Raw genomic sequence first — 19,709 nt, 5'->3', positions numbered from 1 at the left:
AGTTAACTGCACCTCACATTGCAGCCCAAATAAATGCTTCTCAGAGTTCAAGTCACAGACACATCTCAACATCAACTGTTCAGAGGAGACTGCATGAATCAGGCCTTCATGGTCAAATTGCTGCGAAGAAAGCACTACTAAAGGACACCAATAAGAAGAAGAGACTTGCTTGGGCCAAGAAACACGAGCAATGGACATTAGACTGGTGGAAATCTGTCCTTTGGTCTGATAAGTCCAAATTCCAACAATGTCTTTGTGAGAGTAGGTGTACAGATGATCTCCGCATGTGTGGTTCCCACCATGAAGCATGGAGGAGGTGTGATAATTTCAGGGCGCTTTGTTGGTGACACTGTCTGTGATTTATTTAGAATTCAAGGCACACTTCACCAGCATGGCTATCATAGTATTCTGCAGTGATACGCCATCCCATCTGGTTTACGTCTCCAGGCTGTGTAAGGGCTATTTGACAAAGAAGGAGAGTGATGGAGGGCTGCATCAGATGACCTGACATCCACAATCACCCACCCTCAACCCAATTGAGATGTTTTGGGATGAATTGGACCACAGAGTGAAGGAAAAACAACCAATAAATTCTCAGCATATGTGGGAACTCCTTCAAGACTGTTGGAAAAGCATTCCAGGTGAAGCTGGTTGAGAGACTGCCAAGAGTGTGCAAAGCTGCCATCAAGGCAAAGGATGGCTACTTTGAAGAATCTCAAATATTAAATATATTTTGATTTGTTTAACACTTTTTGGTACCTCCATGATTCCATGTGTTATTTCATAGTGTTGATGTCTTCACTACTATTCTACAATGTATAAAATAGTACAAATAAAGAAAAGCCTTGAATGAGTAGGTGTGTCCAAACTTTTGACTGGTACTGTATACATATATTCAGGAGTGAGACAGATATAGCTTCTGTTGCCTGTTTGAGTATTTGTTTAATAGAGCACCAAGCCTCATGCACTGGCAAAATGTTGAATTAAGCAATTTCACAGATTCGGCTGTTTTTAATCTTTGCTATGTTGTAATAATGGTTTTATCATTTTTAGTCGTTAGAACAGACTGGTATTGCTTAACATTTGCTTAACCTTTCGCGCATAGGGGGCATTATTTCCGTTTTTGGCTAAAAAACGTACCAATTTGAAACGGCCTATTTCTCAGCCCCAGAAACTAGAATATGCATATAATTGTCAGATTAGGATAGAAAACACTCTAAAGTTTCCAGAACTGTAAAGAAGAAGTTTCCAGAACTGTAAGGAAGAAACTAAATGGCTGAAATGATGTTGCGTCTTCAGCATGGACAGCACAATAAACACTTGCTGTTATGTGGTGCCTTTTCGCTGCAGTAGGGAGGAGAGCGAGACAACGTGCGCCTGTCACACAGGCACTCGCTGTCATTTATTTTAATACAGTGTCACCATCAGGCTCTTTCTTGAGTCATTTGTGTGTCTTAATTATTTAATCAAACAGTGTGCTCAAAGCATCAGACAAGCTCAGTGCCTATGTAGGTGATTGTATTCAAACACATAGGGTGTGTCTGATATGGAAAAATACATTAGAACAGGATGACTCTCGGTCGACAAAGATATTTTTTTGTTGGGGACAGCCCTACAATCAGTCTTACCCTTGCTCTACTCAAAGGGCTGTATTGGAATGGCTTCATACAGTATCTACGTGTATATCATTGACTGTATTGTCTTTTTAGACCAAGAGGACCAAGAGAAACAAAGTGGAGCAGATCACTGATACAGATGCAGGTCATAAATTAAACTCTAATTTCACTGAATGTAATCCTTTTGCATGTTAATGTAATTTAGTATGGACATCTATTGAGCAGAGGACTAATAGCAGAGTGCACATGTTATACTTTCTTGGGTACTTAACTTCACAAAGTACACAAAATTAGCTAATACATACTTGCCTCAGAAGGTTACATGTTTTCTGACTTCTTTACCTTGGTGAATGCTGCTTTGGACACAGGTCCCTCTACATCTGTGGAATTTTCTGGGATGACAGTTCAGGGGACATCTCACCAGGGACAATCTAATGAAAAGATCCTAAATGAGTGTGTCTCCAGGGCCTGTCAGACCAGGGCTCTTGACCTCCCGCCAATCGATCCGGATGCTTTCAACCCGATTATCATCCGTTTTCTGGAAAAACTTACTGAGGAGTATGTCCAAACTTCTATTGTAGTATTTGAATGCAATGTCATCTGGAGGATTTTATAAATTGTATGTGTGTTGGTGTGCTTTTTGGTGCTAAAAACATCTAATTATCTCCTATAGGCAATGGAGGCAGTTAAGCATTGGCAGGATGGACCCTGTAAGTCCCTTAATAACCCTGACAATGATTCATAGATATATTAATAGATGTTTCAAGACAATTAGATACAAACCTTTTATCTATCTACAGTATCATCCACATTATCACAAACAGTTACATTCAAATAGCTTTTTAGTAGCCTACTGCTTTTCATGCTTTCCAATGTATGCCACTTTCATGATTCTCATGAACATATGTGAGATTGTTGGTATTTCTTCGAGGAGCTTGGTTTCAGAGCCCGGCTATGAGTAATCTACCTACACTGTTTCGGTCCTACAGGTGATGAGGGCATTGCTTGCAGAGATGTGCCTGGAGATTGTGCGGTTTGTATCTGAGGCCATCCTGGAGGTCATCATCCCTGCAATTTTCCGTTTTGTACGGATATACAGCCATGTGTCTCCAGTATCCGGCAAGTCTCTGACAGAATCAGAGAGATCCTCTAGCACAAACCTGAAGGTTCGCAAGAGAGGCAGCAGCAAATCCTCAAGGTCTTGCACGGCCAAATCAAGCTCCTCTCGTAATGGGTATGTTCAGTCATTCCTAAAGAAACCGGTTTCACCTAAATATTCAGAACCCATTTTGTGAAAATATGTTTTGTTATCTGTATAACAGTTTACTCTTCATGACCAGTTTAACTGATTATTGAATTATGCATTAATGTCACTACCGTGTCTACTATTGAATATGGAATGCTGTATTGTTTGCTTTGTATTCTCAAAGGTCTCAGACAGTGTTGCCAAATACTCAGGGAGATGGTGAGTCGATATCATCTGAGCCACTCAGTGACTTTTTTGGGATCACTGAGGACAGTCTCCTCACTGGTGTCCAGGATTCCTTCAAAGAGTCGCTGAACAATGTCCTCTGTATCCAAAGAGAGGGCCAGGTAGACACTCAAAGTCTATCCCGGGTTATTGTTGGAGAAGTGTCAAAGAAGGTCAATTCCATAATCTCTGTGGCCATCCAAACTCCCGTCTCTGGGCGAATGTCCCCTGTCATTTTTGCCAGTGGTGGTGTCTCCAGCACCAAGGTGGTTGAGGAGATGGTGTCTGGCGTTTCCAACATACTTCAGATGTACATTAATGGGAAGAGTGTTGAGCAGAGTGTTGTTCTCAGAGAGGATGGAGTTGAGGTGGATATGACACATTTAACAGGACAGGTCATGACAGCCCTCAGTGGCACTGTTTTGAACTTCAGCAATAAGGAGGAAAATGATCCCGACAAGAGGGAACTGCTTTGTGTTGTTGCTGACCATATGAAGATGCTTGAAGCTTGTAAAAGTCCTGAGGAGATGCTAAAACAAGGAGAGAGCAACCTCAATATCAAAGGTGCCAAATCTAGTCTTCGTCTGTCAACACAAAGTATGGACAGACTACTCACTGAGGAGTTTCAGACCAAGGCCACTGAATCGATCCGGGAGATTGTTAAAAGAGTCAGGGGTTGTACATCATGTTGTTCTGGCACTACATCATCTAGTCCAACTCCTAGGATTGGTGAGATCAGAGACCTTATGATTGAGCCTGAGGCCTCTGAGTTGGTAAGTACCTTTGTTTCAGACATGGACAATCTTACCCAGTTCATCAGGGCATCCTGCTCTCCTGAACAGAGTGAGCAGATCCTTCTTGAAAACCATCAGAGTAAGATCTGGTCTTACACTGTTGGCTGTTACTACGACATGAAAAATACGCTGAAGAGGATTCTTACCTGTCCAGAAAAAGGGGATCTCGCAAGTACATTTGTGGAGAGCACAAAAGATTATTTCACAATGGTTCCAACTTTGTGCCTGGCCGTCGGTCATTCCAGTAATGGTGAGGCTGACACATCCGACTCCATTTCTTGTAAACCACTTTTAATAACCCCCTCATCTATGAATGAACAAAAAGGACAAAGTGAGACCCCAAAACCTTTCTTGGCTCTCAAAAAGTATTTGCAAGACCAAGTCCTCCTTGACACCACAAAAGCGATTGCCAGCCAGGTTCTAGTCTTGTATAAGACTGAGTTGATGGAGAAGTTCTCATCTTCTGTTGGAGAGTGTGAATCTGAAGAGTCTCTGGAGGCCATTCTATTTGTGGATGGCATCATGTCTGACTTGAATGATTTCACCAGTTCTTGTTCCGCCTCACCATCTGAGTTGTTAGACAGTGAACAATGTCTCTCCCATCTCACTTTTCCACTTGGTATGCAGGACAGCACCACCAACAGTGAATCTACCCAGAGTCTTCCAGTTATAAATATAAAGAAACTCTCCAGTGTGTCTTTCCAGACAAAGGCTAGAAAGGCAGTGAGTGAAGCTCTGAGATCTGTCAACCCTTTTACAAACAGCTTACTGGGAGACTCTGAAGCATCTAAATTACTGGACACTTTTGTAACAGATGTGGAGACTATTGTTCAGTCCATGCAGGCACATGAATCTGAAATTCTCAGAATTTCAAAAGTGAGCACCCTTTCTGCTGCTCGTATTATATATCATAGATTTCGAGAAATGCTGAGGCGGTTTCTCACTCCCTGCCAAGACTCTGTAAAGGTCATCGATGGTGTTACACCAATACATGATGAGACTCTCAAACAGGCTCCTAGTGAAAGTTTAGATTCTCAGGTGACTTGTAATAGTGATTCTCCTGAAATCCAAGCGGACCTTCAAACCTGTACCAAGGAGGTCATTAGTCAGATCCTCACTGTGTATCACTCTGAGGAATCCATGGAGAAATGCCTCTCTAGCCTAAAAGGAGATACAGAAGACATGTCCAAGCTTTTGGATGCCGTTGTTTCTCAGATTGACGTCCTTGCCGCCTCTAAATCATATTTATCTGTTGATGACTATGCTGTCAATACACAGGACAATTTGCATGGTGAGATCAACAATGATGAAGAGGAAGCATCCTCTAGAAGTCTTAAATCCACAGCCTTTGACAAACTATGTACTGATGAGTTTCAAACTAAAGCCTCACATTTGGCTGCTGGGATCCTCCAATCAGGGTTGATTGGCATTGTAAATACCAGCCTTGATGGTAGAAGTGCAGAGTCCAGTAATGATGGTGATGATAGAGATTTCAAAATCCTTCAGAACCGTGGAACTCCACCTTTGTTCACCTCTTCTCTACACACCAATTCTGCAGCATCCAACATCGTCATAAGCATCACTAAAGACCTTAATAGCTTCACCCAGATGACTAAAATGTCTGATGCTTCAGTGTCTGGCCAGTTAGAGAGATCCCTGTCAGCTTCAACCCTTCCTGTCAGTGTTCACAACGGGGTCAATGTGAAAGGAAAGATCATTTGGCCAGGCACTGTTAACCTGTTCAACAATGTGTTCATCAAGGTCAAGGATTTTTTTGCCCAGCAACAACCGGTACTCCTAGACAATGTGGTTGAGGCCCCCAAACATGCCGAATCCATATGCAGAACAGCTACTTCTACACAAATGACTTACAGTGAACATGAAGGCAGCCAGACCAGCATGGTAAATTATTCCAAAGCCTTAATTAGTCAGACTTTGATGACAATCCAGAGGAGAGTGTCTATGTCAGAGAGGATGAGCACCTCAGAGAAAGGCCTCTTGACTCGTTCCATCGTGGGCTCCATGTTGGAGGATGTTGACATGGTGAGAACTGATGGACACGAGATACACCGGCCATCCTCCTCAAAGTCCTCCCTTTCCATCACCTCTGCCATGACCAGAGGGTCCCAGAGTGATTTTACAAATTCTCTTCCAGGCACTCCAGTCCCCAATGAGTGGCCTGTTGAAATCTATTGTCCTATCATTAGGAGTTCGGTCATTGATATGAGTGACTCCTCAACTCATTCACAAGGGTCAACAAATTACACAAGGCAAACCATCTCTGCCATAGTTGACACTGTTATGGAGGTCATTCCAAGAGAAGATACGGAACACATAGCCACTGCAGATGATGTCACTTCTTTTACAAGAAGACTTGCGAGACTCAGCCCCAGGGACGGTCTTCAGAACTTCTCACATGAGCTCACTGACAAAGTTTATGAGCTCATAAAAAGTCACAACACCCCCAGGCTCTTTTGTGCCAGCTGGCAAGAGCGTGTCTGACTCTATTCTTTTGAAGCTGAAGACAGAATTGAATGCTTCTGAAGAATCCAGGGAGTTTCCATCTGACCTTGTGTATTCCTTTGCTACGGAGTCAATAAAACGTCTGCTACAGCAGATTGTCTTCTGGCTTCCTCCACCATCACAAGGATCAGATTTCTGCCAAACTATCATCTCTGATGGTTCTCTGCAGGAAACAAGTCAGCTTATCCCGAGCTCTTCTGCCATCTCCATTAGTTCCTCACAGGTTTACTGTGACACAGAGAGCCTTTTCACCAATATAATGGTCAATCAGGTCATGTATACCTGTTCTGTGGCCTCCAATTCATCAGAAGAATTATCAGAGTTGATGAACATAATCAATGGGTTGTCCCCAACTGATGCTGGAACACTTGACTCTGACAGACCGGCTCTCATGACCACTAGCCGTCAGTCTAGTGCCAAATCATTGCCTAGACCCTCTCTGTCTGGCAACAGCACACACAACGGTGGAACTGTGGATTATCAAGTTTTAGGAGAGGTGGAATCCAAGATGGACAACAAAGATCTGGAGATGTCTAGTGTCTCTGTGCATCCATCAACTCCATCAGCCATGGACTCTGATACACATGCATCATTTGACTCCACTAGCAATGACTACACCTCTTTGGTACTTTTACTGATTGTTAGACTGCTGTCAATGATCACCCCTATCACATTACTGGAATCCTCTGACATTGGTGAAACATCAAGAGTTCTCACAAAGAGGATTCTGTCTGAGTTCTGTGGCACCTCAGGCCTTGAACCAACTCAAGCCTACCCCAGAATCTGAAAATCAAAAAGATTTTCAAGGCTGTCTACAAGGGGCTTCTTCAAGAATTCGGGTCAGAGAAGATGCTCCAGGTTGCAATGAAGTCAACGGATTATGCATTTGACGATGCCCTGGTCAAATCATTAACTAGGGAACTACTAACTAAATGCAATGAGGCTAGCTCTTCACCTCCCTCCAATACCCAGTTGTCATCACACAATGACCTTGGCAGTGACGAGGTAGGTAATTATGGGCTTCCAACAACTGGTAGAAAGGAAAAGAAGAGAGGAAGATTCAGCGCTCTCTGTGGACTCCACCCAAAGGTACATATGTCATCAAAATACAAATTATAAAGATGATTTGTATTCATTACATACAGTATGATGGTAAACACTGATACCTTTTGTGTGCAATTTCTCCTACTGCTGAAATGACTGTCTGTTACCCAGTGTACAAAGAAGGTCAACAAGAAGAACCACTGCACTCCAACACCTTCCCAGAACCAGACCCCTGCCGGTAGTGAAACAGGTAAGTCAATACACTCAAATGTGTACTGAACCAAAATATAAACGCAACATGCAACAATTTCAAAGATCTTATTGAGTTACAATTCATATATGGAAATCAGTCAATTGAAATGCGTTCGTTAGCCCCTTATCTATGGATTTCACATGACTGGGAATACAGATATGCATCTGTTCGTCACAGTTACCTTAAAGAAAAGGTAGGGGGCGTGGATCAGAAAACCAGTCGGTGTCTGGTATGACCACCATTTGCCTCATGCAGCGTGACACTTCTCCTTCGCGTAGAGTTGATCAGGCTGTGGATTGTGGCCTATGGAATGTTGTCCCACTCCTCTTCAATAGCTGTGCAAAGTTGTTGAATATTGGTGGGAACTGGAACACGCTGTTGTACACATCAATCCAGAGCATCACAAACATGCTAAATGGGTGACATGTCTGGTGAGTATGCAGGCCTTTCGACATGGGGCCATGCATTATCATGCTGAAACATGAGGTGATGGCGGTGGATGAATGGCACGACAATGGGCCTAAGGATCTCGTGACAGTATCTCTGTGCATTCAAATTGCCATTGATAAAATGCAATTGTGTTCGTTGTCCGTAGCTTATGCCTGCCCACACCATAACCCTACAGCCAACACGACGCCATATACGTGGTCTGTGGTTGTGAGGCCGGTTGGACATACCGCCAAATATTCTAAAACGACATTGAAGGCGGCTTATGGTAAGGAAATAAACATTCAATTCTCCGGCCACAGCTCTGGTGGACATTCCTGCAGTCAGCATGCCAATTGCACGCTCCCTCAAAACTAGTCAACCAGCGTTTATCCTTGCTTCTATTTTTCTCAGTCTCTGTCTCAGAGACATCTGTGGCATTGTGTGGTGTGACAAAACTGCACATTTTAGCGTGGCCTTTTATTGTCCCCAGCACGAGTTGCACCTTTGTAATGATCATGCTTTTTAACCCACAAGAGTCTAAGCCCTGTTTAGGCCGAGGGGTTTGTATCGGCCTTACTGCTATTTGCCCATACAAACACATTGAATAACAGATTCACTACATGGAACTGAAGTGTCTGTCCTAAATCTGAGAGATAGAAGTTGACGAATATATTTATATGTATATATATTTTTTGCATGTTTTTATCCACTTTTTGGCACTAAACAGTCTAAGCCCTTGGGGGGCCTATGTAACACTTCTGCGTTAAATAGGCGGATTGAGACTGCTAGGCTACCTGCCGCCCTACATTTGTAAATGATGTAGAATATTACAATTTAAATAATAATAATGCAATACTAATTCTTCACACTAACTAGGGTCAGTAAAAGAAAATGTTATGTTTACATTTTTTTTCCAGAAATTGTCAATGATCAAGAATCCTGCCGAACAGAGAGTGTATGCTCCACCAAGAAGAAACCAAGGAAGCGTTCGCTCATTTCCAGGATGTTTTCAGCTATAGGCAAAGCCTTGTCCAGTCCCTTTACTTCCTGCTATAAAAAGAAGAGCACCTAATCTATATTTCAAAATAAATATTTGAAATGAACATAATTGCATTAATGTTTCATGTTGAGTGTTTTTCATTTTTCATTATATATTATTGGATGATATAAAGTGTAGTAGTAGAAGTTGTATAGTTGACTATACTTTTAAGATACATTACAAAAGAATAAGAATAGTGTGCACTTCTAGGTACAGTTGAAGTCTGATGTTTACATACACCTTAGCCAAATACATTTAAACTAAGTTTTTCACAATTCCTGACATTTAATCCTAGTAAAAATCCCTCTTAGGTCAGTTAGAATCATCACTTCATTTTAAGAATGTGAAATGTCAGAATAATAGTAGAGAGAATGATTTATTTCAGCTTTTATTTCTTTCATCACATTCCCAGTGGGTCAGAAGTTTACATGCTACCAAATACTAATTGAGTGTAAACATGCAACATCACATAGACAATCACCCACGAATAACCCAAGGAATATGGCTCATTGATGGTTCACTTCTCAGCTTCTTTGGAAGTTGCTCCTTGGTTGGGGTATTCGGGTATGAATCGCATTCACCCCCCTTTTTTACACTGCAAGAATATGAGTGAGTTTCAACAATGCCTCTTTTCTCCTTGGAAGTTTCAACATCCATTATCTCAGCAACAGTTTGGTCCTGATTACATGCTACTAGCTATGAAGACGTTAACGGCACACGCTGACACTTTTCGATAGCTAGCTTGTTCTTTGGAAATCATCAAAAATATGACAATGGTTTGATAAATTACAAAATTATTCATTGTATGGTTAGATATCATTTTTTGTGAAAACGAAAAACAAATTCCAACTGCAGTCTAAAACTATAAACTTTATCAGAAAACCCTAAAATTGTTCCTCAGCTAGAAATGTTCCACCTTTTCATGTCGCCATCTTGACCATGTCACTGATTTCATGGAGCTCTCCTGCACATCATTTACTTCACAAATTCCCGCAAATGTGAAAGCGCCAGAAAGAAACATTGCGAGATTGTAAATATGTGTGAGAGTCAGGGATTTGAAAGCAGACGCTTTCATCCAAAGCGATGTACAGTAATGCGTACATACATTTGACTTTTGAGTGGCCCGGGGAAATGAGACTTTTTCAAGCTTTTCTAAGCAATTTTTGTATCTCTTTCTTTGTAATACTGTATGTATTCAATCATTTCGAATTGATCACTTCCCACTGGGCACATACATCAATTCAATGTTTATTCCACGTTGGTTCAACGTAATTTAATTGGAATTACATGGATATTGTGTCACAGTGAATTTTATAATCTGCAGTCAATTTCATTATGTTTTCATGTGCCATGATTCTGACATTTCACATATGATCCCCATAGGATTAGGCTACATAATTACAGTGATGCAGTAAATGTATTCTCAATTCAATACGATGTGCATATACTGTACATATAGCCAATATAGCTATTAAACCCATGTTCAGTGACTGTAATCTGTGACGCAAGTGGCCTAATATGTTTGTGACGTTCCATGGAACCCACGGTATTGTTTAAAACTAGATTCTGATTGACTTGCAGGTCATTCTACAGTGTAAATTATAAATGAAAACGTGCTTTTATATCAGTGTTACAGATTCACATTACTGAGCGTGTCTCAACCCGTACCGCGCTTTTATCTGCCTAAAGGTATCTTCACGCACGACTGGACAGGCCTTTTGGATACGCTTGTCCAAGGTAAGGATATGTGTCAAGCTATAGCCTACTCTTAATGTTTTAGTTCCGAACTCAAGTTACTCCAGTCAAGTGATTAATCGTAAGAGTTAGTTGTTTTGACTGTCAAAACAAATAACTTTGATGGAATATTCCAAATTACAATGGCAATTATTCATCACAAATTCACAATATTACTTGTATTTCAATGATTCATCCAGGCCCAAGACATAAAGTCGCCTGAAAGCTGTGTAGCAATCATTCCATTGCTGACCCATAGGATGGTAATCACATACCTGATTGGCTTAATCTAGAATCATGGATACCTTTCATGTGCGTACTCACACACCAGATTTGTTTTACATACCTCAGAAGGAAGATACCTCAATATCTGGAAGCACTGTCTCATGTACAATTGTTAATGCTATCTCTGAAATGTCTAACAAAATGTGGACTTGATCGTTTCATCAAGACCTTCTCATCACAAGTTGGAACAAGTGGTCAACATTGGGACAATGCAGCCATAAATAACATGGACCAATATTTTCAGGGAGGTAAGCACTACTTCTGATGGGTTTAAAGATTGTATTACATTATCTAATAGTGAGAAAGTAAACCCCAGCTGTTATTATAGAAATGTACAATGGTCAATGCTATCTGGGATTCTTGGGACATCCCTACCTAACTTAACCATTTTAAATGTCAACTTCAATGGGCTAGGGAAGTGCCAGGGATGTATAGCTACCTGAAAATACACAATCTAAGTGATTGATAGTTCATATTCAGCAGTCATAAAGCCTTATTTACTTTAATGAACTACTAAAATAGTGGTTTTGTCAGACAGCAGCTCTACACTTTATTTACTGACTGATCCATTTATCCTTCCAACCTTCCTCAGCCTTCCTCTCCTCTGAAGACCCAGTGAGGATGGAGCTCAGTCAGAGAGCTGTTGAGGGACTGGTTAGGAAGAACACTTCTATAGCCAGAGAGGTGAGAGGTCACACATGGTTTAGATGGTAAATATTTATGTCCCCTTAGTGGTTCATCACGTCAGCATAAGGGAGTATGTTCCATCATCTATGTTTATTTACATTAGTGCCAATTGTCCACTGATATTGGTGTAATTTCTCACCCCTTTTGGCTGTATGAAAGTTAATTCCCCTCAGGCACACATTTGTTCTTTGCTATTACGGAGAACACACATTTCATTTGTGTAGAATGTACTTTTCCCCACTCATTCACCTCACCTCTTTACATTGCTTATTTATATTCAGTGGCCTGACTGCGTCCAGACTGTCAAAGGCCCATCCTGGTAGATCTGAACCTAATGCAGTTTGGAGTGATCAGATGACAGAAGTCACATTTAGGTGCCAGGTGTAACTGAGGCCATAGACGCTCCATATCCATTACTTATGTTTTATATAATATGACTAAATATGTTTATTTCTGTGTTGCAGGTACAGTCAAGAAATGGAACGGCAGGGCCACAGAGCATGACATAAGCAGAGCTGTGGGAGGTCACCTCAATCCCTTGGTAGAGCTGGGGGTGGTGTTTACCACTCCACCACGCCTTCAGCAGGCTGGAAAAGTGGGATTGATACTGTTTTTCATACTAAGAGGGACCAAGAGTCTGTTGATTGGTCAGTCGTTGGGTTCATTTGTTGAAATCAAATCAAGCTTTATTTATACAGCACATTTCAGACATGGATGCAACACAATGGCTTCACAGGGAAAAAAACAAAAATATTTAGTACACAACAAACAGAAGATTAACAACTGAAAGACTAATGAACATTAAGGAAATTCCATTGATTGAAATATTAATTGGATGCAATATCCAACCCAAAATATTAGCTTGTTTTTTAGGAGGGGCTCTGAAAGACACTATGGGGGTGTCCACTGGAAGTTGACGAGTAACAACAACTGGGACATGAAAGACACCCACCATGAGACCCACTAAATCTGCCCAAGAAGAGGGAAACAAAAGAAAAACCCACAACAAACTTAAAGACAGGAAGTAAACCAAAAAGGTGGAGCAACTAAAGGTTGACTCTCCACATCTAGCCAGACACTCTTAAATAGAACCTGGACCAGCTCAGGTAAAACACCTTCCCACTAACGAGATGGACAAGCCAGCACAGGTGTAACACATACTGACTAACGAGGTGACACCAATCAGTGCTAATGAGCTACACGTGCTAACGAGCTTCATGTGCTAAAGTCCAACCTCAAAACATAAATGGAAAAACCAAAGCCTGTAACACCTTCCCCCTTCATTTGTCAGTTGGTTGCATGAATAAATATGGACAAGTTTGCTCACCACCAACAGAAAACAACTTCCATTTCACATTATAATCAACTACAATGCTTCACCTTCACCAATATAAACAAGAAAAAACACCTATTCCTAAATAATAATAAACAATCATATTATTTTTTTCTCATTTTTCTTTCTATAGAATCCTAAAACTCACTAGCTTCTAGAACGCTCGTCCCCTTGGAACGAGCCCAAACAAAACTCAAATCAAATTGTATTAGTCACATACAACAGTGAAAAGCTTCCTTACGAGCCCCTAACTAACAGTGCAGTTTCAATACGGGAAAAAAGAAGAGACAAAACTCAAAATAAATTGTGATCATGGTAACACACTGGCTAAACACAAATCTTTTGACTGCCCACCCCAGAGATAATCAGCAACCAAGTTTTCCTTACCACGGACATGTCTGATTTCAAGAGGAAACTCCTGCGATATCCGTAGTAACTTTCCACCTCACTGCAGAGCTTCTCTCTCTTTTCAGGGTTCACTCGATAGGCATGTTCTTGTATCGGGGCCCAGTCCCCAATATCATGCTCTAGTACATTTGGTTTGGCACATGTGAGAATTAACCCTGATATTCTAAAAACAGGGCAACAATGTCAACATAATTGTACCAAAAAATTGTCAGTTGGTAGCATGAATAAATATCACTACCAAATGTTACATGAAATGTAAATATGAAATATTTGATTGCATAGTCATATTTTCAATGTCTTTTCAATGACGTCAATTTGCTTGGTGGGATAGCCCAATGTCAAAACACAGTTTTAACGTGTCCAAATCAATAACCAATATGCAGAAACAGTTTGGGATAAATTGAAAACCTAACATGTGTTATATACACAAACATCTGTCACAATAATCACATTACTTGTATTTTTTAAAAGAAGCTCTTTATAAACTGCACAAGCAACAAACGCTCTTGTTTTGACAAGTAACAATAAAATACTGATATTGATTAGGGGGGAAATTAGTTTGTAGTGCTGTTGAAACTGACAACAAAAAAACATGGAAATGGGAGATATATTTTACCTCACTGGTTAGAGGACAACCTACAGAAGACAGTCAGCTGCAGTTGGAGTGATGCATTTAAATGTAGGGAATGCAACACTTATTTGTCATCACTCATCGATATCATGCTAAAATCATTTGTGCAAGAGGAGGGAGATTATGTTGCACATCCTGTTAAAACTAACAGCTCAAAAACCACACGGAATCTGGGAGTAATGTGTACATCCCACTCACCGTCTATGAGGTCCCAATAACAACAGTGGAGAAGATGGAGCGAACCATTACCTCATACGTGAAGAAATGGCTGGGTGTCCCACGATGCCTGAGTAACATCGGCCTGTATGGCAAAGGGGTCCTTGAACTACCTCTTACAAGTCTAATGGAGGAGTACAAGTGCTCTAAAGTAAGACTTCAGATGACATTGAAGGACTCCAAAGACCAGACCATTAGCAAGGCTGCACCTCTCCTACAAACTGGACGGAAATGGACATCATCCAAGGCTGTGCAGCAAGCAACATCAGCCCTGAGACACCAAGACATTGTGGGGAATATCCAGCATGGAAGAGGAGGCTTTGGCCTGGCAGCAAGCAAACCAACGTTCCATAAGGCAACAACATCTGAACGCAGGAAGCTGGTGGTCGAGGAGGTGCGCAGACAGGAGGAGACTGCAAGAAGTGCAAAGGCTGTCTCTCTTGCTAAACAAGGGCAATGGACGCGGTGGGAAGGCCTGGAGAGGAGAAAGATCAACTGGAGTGAGCTTTGGCAAATGGAGGCAAGCAACATCAGCTTCATCATAAGAGCTGTTTATGATGTGCTTCCATCACCAAAAAATCTACATCAATGGTATGGCGAGGACTCGACCTGCCCCCTCTGCCCAGCTCCAGCGACTCTCAGGCATATAATGACAGGTTGCAAGACCAGCCTCTCACAAGGCCGCTACACCTGGAGGCACAATCAGGTCCTCAAGAGCCTGGCTGCAGCACTTGAGACCAAGAGGAGTGCAACCAATTCATTACCTCCAAAAACAAGCAATCCCGTCAAAACAACAACATTCATCCGGGAGGGACAGAAAAGGCCCAAGTATCCTCCTACAAAGCCAGAAACTGGACACCTAGCCATGGCCCGGGACTGGAAGATGCTTGTCGATATTGGCCAGCAACTCATTTTTCCACCAGAGATTGCTTCTACCAACCTTAGGCCAGACATGGTACTCTGGTCCCCTTCACGAAAGGCTGTGTACATCATAGAGCTCACAGTCCCGTGGGAAAACTCGGTTGAAGAGGCCTACGAGCGTAAGAAACTTCGTTACACAGAGTTGGCAGCAGACGCAACTCAGCGTGGCTGGAATGCAAAGGTCTGGCCAGTTGAAGTGGGATGCAGAGGATTCGTGGCTTCTTCCATCATCAGGTTGCTGAAAGAACTTGGAATCCATGGACAGGCTCTGCGGCAGACCGTCAGAGCAGTTTCTCAAGCAGCTGAAAGAGGCAGCCAGTGGATCTGGATCAAACGGAAGGACCCTTGCTGGGCTATAACTTCATGACCCCCACCCCCACCTGAGAACCCAATTCAGATCCCTCCAACTTGAGGAGGGCATATGAGGTATGCGGTCAGCTGTATGGCTGGCTCAGGGAAGAGGACGCCCTGCCTTGCATAGTCCCGTGGGACATCTTAATTGGGCATGGGACACAAGCTAAGGCTTGATTACCCTTTAGCTGGCCACCTTTGATGAGGGTGTTTAGTGATTAAAGGCCGAAACACCCACTGATTCGAAGGCACACTACTGAGGATGTGTCCCAAAATTGACATCTTACCCCAGTCTAAGAAATAAACCTCCCATGCCACTCTGTCAACATCACGGCAAATCTCATGTGAGTGCATTCCATCTATTGGCACAATGGACAGTTTTTAACATCTCGTCCCGTGTTTTATGATTCTGATCATCTGGACCAGTCCAGTGACTGCTGTGAAAGGACAGCTGACAACATAGGAAAGTCTGTGTGACAGCTTGGAGAGACAGCTGACCGGAGGGAATAGACCCCACTGGGGCTGTCATGGGCTAGCTACCCATGTTGGCAGTCTCCAACGCTGTTTCAGTATGTTGGAGACACCCGCTAAGTGCTACTGAAAGTCAACAAAGGAACATACCCCTAGAGCCTGCGAGAGCTGGGGCGCAAGATGGCTCAACGACTGATCACACGGTTACGGACCCAGGAACGGAAACGACTACGAGTAGGAACACAGCACATGAGACAACCATAACAGCAGCAGGACACACACTTCAGGTGTGCAGCTGTGGTTGGGAGAGAGTAACATCGGCAAGGGGGTTAAGGATCCATCAAGGGAGGAAAAGGTGCTTGGGAGAGCAGAGACAGGGACCTCGCATTGACCAGTACTTCTTACGAAGCAGCCAGTCAAATCAGTCGAATGAAGCACAGCGACGGGACGCAAACCAAAGTTCGCAGAGCATCAGCACCCCTGTAACTGAGGAGGATAACACAAGCACAGAAATGCCGGTGGATGAACTCACCCAACCACAGAGACCTCTAAAAGAGGAAAAGATCAAAGGGCACAGACCAAGTGTGAAGTGGCCCAAAGCTGTTGAAAAGAGAGAGTGGGAAACAATCAACAACGACCTGACAAAAATCTTGGAACAACAGGTAGGAACAGCAGAGAAAAAGCTTGAAAGGATGGGAGACATTATCTACCACTACGGAGAAGAGCGCTTTGGAGTAAACGAAAGGAGAAGTGGCAAGACACCACCCCTGCCAGCCAAATCTAGGAGACAGCAGGAGATCGAGATACTTGTCAGAGAGAGAAGGCAGCTGAGGAAGCAGTGGAAGAAGGCCTCTGATGCAGAGAGAGAAGGTCTCATGCTACTCCAAGCAGACATTAAATGTCGGCTGGCAACCTTGCGAAGAGCGGAAAACTTAAGGAAACTTCGTAGGAAGAAGGTACACTCAAGAACACGGTTCTATAAAAACCCCTTTAAGTTTGTCAAAGATCTCTTCGCAAAGGAAAAGTGCGGAATCCTAAAAACTCCAAAGCCTGAACTGGAAGAACATCTGGAAAAGGTCCACCAGGACATGAAAAGGCATGAGCAGATAGTCATCCCACATGACATCCCACCTATTCAACCACCAGAATTCAATCTGGACACTGACCCTCCAAAATGGAGGGAAGTAGAGAACGTTGTCCGAAGAGCAAGAGCGGCCTCTGCTCCTGGTCCTAATGGAATACCATACAAGCTCTACAAGAACGCCCCGGATGTCCTACGCTTTCTTTGGAGGCTCATGAGGATAGTGTGGCAGAAGGAAATAATACCAAAGGCATGGCGAAGGGCTGGTGGTGTGCTAATCCCGAAAGAGAAGGATGCGACAGACATCAGTCAATTCCGACCAATCTCCCTTCTCAACGTCGAAGGGAAGATCTTTTTCAGTATAATAGCACAGAGGCTGTCCACTTATCTGGAAAGGAACAAGTACATTGATACATCTGTACAGAAAGCAGGCATTCCTGGTTTCTCTGGTTGCCTGGAACATACTAGTATGATTTGGCACCAGATCCAAACCGCTAAGAAGGACAAGAGAGACCTCTATGTCATCTTCCTCGACCTGGCCAATGCCTTTGGCTCAGTTCCCCATGAACTCCTCTGGGAATCCTTCAACATTTTCCACGTACCAGAACCCATCACTACACTGGTAAAGGCCTATTTCCAAGACCTGCAATTGTGTTTCACAACACCTGACTTCACAACAACATGGCAGCGCTTGGAAGTAGGCATAATGGCAGGCTGTACAATTTCTCCTCTGGCATTCACTATGGCCATGGAAGTCATCATCAGGGCATCGAGATGGGTGGTCGGCGGTGAGAGAACTAAGGAAGGGCTCCGTCTCCCACCTATCCGAGCATACATGGATGACATGACTATACTGACCACCACTGCAGCATGCACCAGGCGGCTACTTGCAAAACTGCAGGATAACATCAAGTGGGCCCGGATGAAAATCAAGCCAAGCAAATCTCGAAGCATCTCCATAGTCAAGGGACAGCTTAAAGATGTGAGGTTCTGCATTGGAGATGACCCGATACCAACGGTGTCTGAGCAACCCATCAAGAGCCTGGGTAGATGGTACAACGAAAGCCTCCGGGATAAAGATCAAGTGCAGCAAGTAAGGCAGGACATCGCCGACGGTCTTGAGAACATCAACAAGACCCTACTGCCTGGGAGGCTCAAGCTTTGGTGCCTACAGTTTGGACTTCTCCCCGGGTAATGTGGCCACTCACCGTCTATGAGGTCCCAATAACAACAGTGGAGAAGATGGAGCGAACCATTACCTCATACATGAAGAAATGGCTGGGTGTCCCACGATGCCTGAGTAACATCGGCCTGTATGGCAAAGGGGTCCTTGAACTACCTCTTACAAGTCTAACGGAGGAGTACAAGTGCTCTAAAGTAAGACTTCAGATGACATTGAAGGACTCCAAAGACCAGACCATTAGCAAGGCTGCACCTCTCCTACAAACTGGACGGAAATGGACATCATCCAAGGCTGTGCAGCAAGCAACATCAGCCCTGAGACACCAAGACATTGTGGGGAATATCCAGCATGGAAGAGGAGGCTTTGGCCTGGCAGCAAGCAAACCAACGTTCCATAAGGCAACAACATCTGAACGCAGGAAGCTGGTGGTCGAGGAGGTGCGCAGACAGGAGGAGACTGCAAGAAGTGCAAAGGCTGTCTCTCTTGCTAAACAAGGGCAATGGACGCGGTGGGAAGGCCTGGAGAGGAGAAAGATCAACTGGAGTGAGCTTTGGCAAATGGAGGCAAGCAACATCAGCTTCATCATAAGAGCTGTTTATGATGTGCTTCCATCACCAAAAAATCTACATCAATGGTATGGCGAGGACTCGACCTGCCCCCTCTGCCCAGCTCCAGCGACTCTCAGGCATATAATGACAGGTTGCAAGACCAGCCTCTCACAAGGCCGCTACACCTGGAGGCACAATCAGGTCCTCAAGAGCCTGGCTGCAGCACTTGAGACCAAGAGGAGTGCAACCAATTCATTACCTCCAAAAACAAGCAATCCCGTCAAAACAACAACATTCATCCGGGAGGGACAGAAAAGGCCCAAGTATCCTCCTACAAAGCCAGAAACTGGACACCTAGCCATGGCCCGGGACTGGAAGATGCTTGTCGATATTGGCCAGCAACTCATTTTTCCACCAGATTGCTTCTACCAACCTTAGGCCAGACATGGTACTCTGGTCCCCTTCACGAAAGGCTGTGTACATCATAGAGCTCACAGTCCCGTGGGAAAACTCGGTTGAAGAGGCCTACGAGCGTAAGAAACTTCGTTACACAGAGTTGGCAGCAGACGCAACTCAGCGTGGCTGGAATGCAAAGGTCTGGCCAGTTGAAGTGGGATGCAGAGGATTCGTGGCTTCTTCCATCATCAGGTTGCTGAAAGAACTTGGAATCCATGGACAGGCTCTGCGGCAG

General features: G+C 43.4%; 1 protein-coding gene across 2 annotated transcripts; it reads left to right on the top strand.

Moving 5' to 3' along the window:
- The first annotated feature begins 1,677 nt into the window (after positions 1-1,677).
- LOC135571357 (uncharacterized) lies at positions 1,678-9,238 on the top strand. 2 transcript variants are annotated; one of them, XM_065017141.1, is made up of 7 exons: positions 1,678-1,761; positions 1,985-2,174; positions 2,290-2,326; positions 2,606-2,850; positions 7,620-7,698; positions 8,297-8,416; positions 9,048-9,238. In XM_065017141.1, exons 2-6 carry the CDS (start codon positions 2,014-2,016, stop codon positions 8,360-8,362), a joined length of 588 nt encoding a protein of 195 aa, XP_064873213.1. In that variant the 5' UTR covers positions 1,678-1,761; positions 1,985-2,013; the 3' UTR covers positions 8,363-8,416; positions 9,048-9,238. The 2 variants fall into 2 exon arrangements, with proteins under 2 accessions (XP_064873213.1, XP_064873212.1); XM_065017140.1 differs by lacking the exon at positions 8,297-8,416.
- Positions 9,239-19,709: the final 10,471 nt, after the last annotated feature.

Source organism: Oncorhynchus nerka, linkage group LG4 (assembly GCF_034236695.1).
Source record: "Oncorhynchus nerka isolate Pitt River linkage group LG4, Oner_Uvic_2.0, whole genome shotgun sequence".
Classification (NCBI taxonomy): domain Eukaryota; kingdom Metazoa; phylum Chordata; class Actinopteri; order Salmoniformes; family Salmonidae; genus Oncorhynchus; species Oncorhynchus nerka.
Note: the sequence above shows the minus strand (reverse complement) of the source record. Positions and strands in the feature narration are given on the sequence as shown.